Raw genomic sequence first — 5,090 nt, 5'->3', positions numbered from 1 at the left:
GCCTCCTGGGTTCAGGCAATTCTCCTGCCTCAGCCTCCTGAGTAGCTGGGATTACAGGCATGCACCACCATGCCCAGCTAATATTTTGTATTTTTAGTAGAGACGGGGTTTCACCATGTTGACCAGGATCGTCTCGATCTTTTGACCTCATGATTCACCCGCCTCGGCCTCCCAAAGTGCTGGGATTACAGGCGTGAGCCACCGCGCCCGGCCTCTATCTATTTTTTTTTTGCCAGACTCACTGGTTATTTCATAAGACCACCTTATAAATGACATATCACTTTTATCTTGTAACTCCTAAGATTCTCTTCTTGTCTTTGACTTTTGAAACTTTGCTTATATGTGTCTTGTTATAAATCTCTCTGTGTGTATCCTAGTTGAAGCTTGTGGAACTTCTTCCATTTTTACATCCTTTTACTTTTGAAAATTTTCATCATTGTATTTTTCACCTTCATGACTTTTGTTTTTTATATTTTTAATGTTTTCATTGATACTGTTATTTTTCTGATTTTGTTCATTGGGTTTCTGTTTCACTCATTGAGCATTATTTAGGTTAAATTTTTTAAATTTGAATGTCCATTATTTACAGTTTTCTGAAATTAAATTTTTTTTTTTTTTTTTTTGAGACAAAGTCTCACTTTGTCACCCAGGCTAGAGTGCAATGGTGGGATCTCAGCTCACTGCAACCTCCACCTCCCGGGTTCAAGCGATTCTCCTGCTTCATCCTCCTCAGTAGCTGGGACTACAGGCATGTACCATCACGCCTGGCTACTTTTTGCATTTTTAGTAGAGACAAGTTTCACCATGTTGGCCTGGCTGGTCTTTAATTCCTGACCTCACGATCTGCCTGCCTCGGCCTCCCAAAGTATTGGGATTACAGGTGTGAGCCACCGCACCTGGCCATTTTTAATTTTTTTAATTGGGACATGTTGCCCTAATACTTCGTCTACTTTGTAATATTGTTATTTGAACATTAACTAAAAGCTATTTGTCACAGTCTTTACAATGTTGCCTTGTCCTGACATAGTCTGAAACCAATTGTCTTTTATAGAGATTATGGGAGCCTCTCAAGCATGTTGTAAGGATGTGTCTTTTTTTTTTTTTTTTTAGTTAAAATAGTTAGGGTTAGGGTTAGGGTTCATGTTTCTTCTTATATAATCACTTGCTCTACCTGTTCCTTGTATTTAGCACTGCGGTCTGCTCATAAAACATTTGCCTTTGATCTCAGTAGACTCACCACCATTTCTTTCAGCACTGTGTTATTGGAGACAGAAACTCACTTTTGTAATAATCCCCAAAAGCCAGATGTTGGAATAAGTGTGTCATTATTTTTTCTCTAAGGAGACAGGTGTTGACAGTTTACTCCTAAAAGCACAATGATATATTTGTGAAGAGGAAGAGCTGCAGTGGATAAATGTAACACATTTTTCTTCCTGTTTTATGTGGCTCTTGGCATTGTGCTTACCTGAGGCATTGCACACAATTAACTCATTTATAGATTTCACAAAAAAGGCATTTTGTCATTGTATTTGTATTATATATGTCTATAAAGAAATTATAGCCTGTGATATTTACTGATCATCTTACTGATGTACTTTGTATAATTTTATATATTAGATTTGTAAAGTATATTTATTTTTTTCAGACAGAGCTTCACACTGTCGCCCAGGCTGAGGTGCAGTGGCGCAGTCTTGGCTCACTGTATTCTCTGCCTCCCAGGTTCAAGCAATTCTCCTGCCTTAGCTTCCCGAGTAGCTGGGATTACAGGCATGTGCCACGGTACCCAGCTATTTTTTTGTGTGTGTTTTTAGTAGAGACAGGGTTTCACCATGTCAGCCAGGCTTGTCTCGAACTCCTGACCTCATGATCTGCCCATCTTGGCCTCCCAAAGTGCTGGGATTACAGGCGTGAGCCACCACACCTGGCCTGTGAAATACATTTATATGAATCTAGTAAGTGGGATAATTTGTTATTTTTTTTCTTTCAGCTGTGTGTTCTCATTTCACCCAAGACCTTTGGCCAGAGCACAGCATAGAAGATTCATTCCACAAACTTATACTGAAAAGACATGAGCATTTAAGAAAAAGTTTTAAAAGTGTGAATGACTGTAAGGTGCAGAAAGGAGGTTATAATGGAATTAACCAATGCTTATCAACTACCCAGAGCAAAATAATTCAAGGTAATACATGTCTCAAAATTTTTAATGAATATTCAAATTCAAACAAACATAAGATAAGACATACTGGAGAGAAAACCTTTAAATGTAAAGAATGTGGCAAATCATTTCACGTGTTCTCAAGCCTAACTCAACACAAAAGAATTCATACTGGAGAGAACCCCTACACATGTGAAGAATGTGGCAAAGCCTTTAATTGGTCCTCAGTTCTTACTAAACATAAGAGAATTCATGCTGGAGAGAAACCCTACAAGTGTGAAGAATGTGGTAAAGGCTTTACTCAGTCCTCACACCTTACCAAACATAAGAGAATTCATACTGGAGAGAAACCCTACACATGTGAAGAATGTGGTAAAGCTTTTAACCAATCCTCAACCCTTAATTTACACAAGAGAATTCATTCTGGACAAAAATACTATAAATGTGAAGAATGTGGCAAAGCCTTTAAGTGGTCCGCATCCCTTAATGAACATAATAAGAGAATTCATGTTGGAGAGAAACCCTTCTCATGTGAAAAATGTGGCAGTGTCTTTACCACATCCTCAGACTTTGCCAAACATAAGAGAATTCATACAGGAGAGAAACCCTACATATGTGAAGAATGTGGCAAATCCTTTAATAGGTCAACAACTCTTACTACACATAAGAGAATCCATACCGGAGAGAAACCCTACACATGTGAAGAATGTGGCAAAGCCTTTAATTGGTCCTCAACCTTTAATGTACACAAGAGAGTTCACTCTGGAGAAAATCCCTACAAATGTGAAGATTGTGGCAAAGCCTTTAAAGTGTTTGCAAACCTGCGTAAGCATAAGAAAATTCATACTGGAGAGAGACCCTACGTATGTCAAGAATGTGGCAAAGCCTTTAAACAGTCCACGCACCTGAATAAACATAAGAAAATGCATACTGGGGAGAAACCCAACAAATTTAAAGAATGTGGAAAAGCCTTTAAGCAGCGCTCCAACCTTCCTCAACATAAGAGAACTCATACTGGAGGAAAATTTTAGAAAAGTGAAGAATGTGGGAGTCTTTAAGTATTCCTCAATCTTTTCTAATCATAATTCATACTGGAGAGAAACTCCACAAATGTGAAAAATGTGACAAACCTTTTAACCACACCACAATCTGTTCTAAACATAAGAGAAATGATATTGATGAATAGCCATTAAAAATATGAAAAATGTGGCAAAGCCTTCAAATGCTTGTCACATCTTACTGTAGGTAATTTTTATTTTTGAGACAGAGTCTTGCTCTGTTGCCCAGTGCTATGGTGCAGTCTCAGCTCGCTGCAACCTTTGCCTCCCGGGTTCAAAGGATTCTCCTGCCTCAGTCCCCTGAGTAGCTGGGATTACAGGCACCTGCCGCCACACCTAGCTAATTTTTTGTGTTTTTAGTAGAGATAGGGTTTTACCATGTTGGTCTTGAACACCTGACATTGTGATCCACCCACCTCAGCCTACCAAAGTGCTGGGATTACAGGTGTGAGCCACTGCACCCAGCCTTACTGTATGTAATTCTTACTGAAGAAAATCCCTAGGAATATAAAAAGTGTGACAGAACTTTTATGCAATGCTCATATCTTTTGCACATTATAGCATGTATACTTGAGAAAAACCGCACAAATATAAAAAATGTTAAAAGCCATTAATATCTACTCATGTGTTACTAAATATCAGAAAGTTCGTACTTAATAAAAGCATTATAAATCTAATAATTTGTTGAAGGACCTTTTAGAAATATGGGTCTTCAATGTGAAGAATAGTATTCTGAAGACAGACAATACAAATAGAATACTTGCATCATGGATCCTGTACTTGCATCATGGATCTTGTTGTGCATATTTTGTACTAGAGGAGCACCCTGAAGCAGTTGCCCGAACTTCCTTCAACATCAGATAATTTACATTGGAAAGAAATTCTACAAGTGTAATAAATTTGAAAAAACGTTTGTTCAAAAACTGTATATTAAGAAATACCAGAGAGTTTATACTAGAAGATATTTTGTAGATGCAGTAAATATGAAAAAATATTCAGTCTAAAGACTATGTAAACATTAAAGTATTTACAGTAGAAAGGACTAAGGCACTAGCACTTGAAACATTACAGTAAATCAGAGTGTTAAACTCCAAAGCTGAAATTTAACTTTTTTTACATGTAAGTTGAAAAGGAGTAAATTTTTGAAGTTATTCCATTGAAATTATACTTTTTTTACTTGAAAAAAATCAGAGTTTTTGAAAAGCAATTTCAACTCTAAAATTACTTCATACTCATTCAACTTTCTTATTTATATGAAAGCATGTGGTGAATTGTTGCATCAGAGATATGAGAGATTCCTTTTAGGTAGGCATCATTCATGAACTTTTACATGAAAGAGTAAAGCCATTGAAATGAAAGATGCATGAAATGGTGCATGAGGTAGGTGTTCTGAGTAATATTCTTCTGCATTACAGTGAGAGAAAAACAATCTGAATTTTAGTAGTAAATTGTTTTACCAATTGTAAGTTTGTGTAATAAAAAGCAGTAAATTTTTAAATTCTGTTTTAAGAATCTTAAATTCTCTTTTAAGGACTTAATTTTTTAATTAACAAAATTGTTAATGTGTTGAAATTACTGTGTCTGGAATTAAGTATTATGCCACCAACTTTCAGTTATCCTACCGTATTCAGTGGTGTAGGTAAAAGATGATAACAGTGTACTTTTTGGTAATATAGTTTAATGACATTTCTAGTAATCTCTTTTCCAGTGGCTTTAACAGCAAATAAATTGAAGAATATTGTTCCCATGTTAAATTGTTAGTTTTCCTTATTTAAGTTTTTTTTTTTAAATTTCTGTGGGTACATAGTGTGTGTATATATTCATAGCATATATGGGTTACTTCATACAGGCATACAACATGTAAAATCACATCATAG

At 36.2% G+C, this 5,090-nt stretch overlaps 1 protein-coding gene across 2 annotated transcripts in view; it reads left to right on the top strand.

Moving 5' to 3' along the window:
- LOC108297309 (zinc finger protein 718-like) overlaps positions 1-3,498 on the top strand; it is a 58,351-nt gene extending 54,853 nt beyond the window's left edge. For both annotated transcript variants that reach the window (XM_017520023.2, XM_037735378.1), the window contains one exon: positions 1,988-3,498. In XM_017520023.2, the coding sequence (XP_017375512.1) occupies positions 1,988-3,186 (1,199 nt within the window). In that variant the 3' untranslated portion in view covers positions 3,187-3,498. The remainder of the gene's footprint in view (positions 1-1,987) is intronic.
- The last annotated feature ends 1,592 nt before the right edge of the window (positions 3,499-5,090 follow it).

The sequence above is a fragment of the Cebus imitator genome, unplaced genomic scaffold (genome assembly GCF_001604975.1).
Source record: "Cebus imitator isolate Cc_AM_T3 unplaced genomic scaffold, Cebus_imitator-1.0 Scaffold791, whole genome shotgun sequence".
Taxonomy (NCBI): Eukaryota; Metazoa; Chordata; class Mammalia; order Primates; family Cebidae; genus Cebus; species Cebus imitator.
Note: the sequence above shows the minus strand (reverse complement) of the source record. Positions and strands in the feature narration are given on the sequence as shown.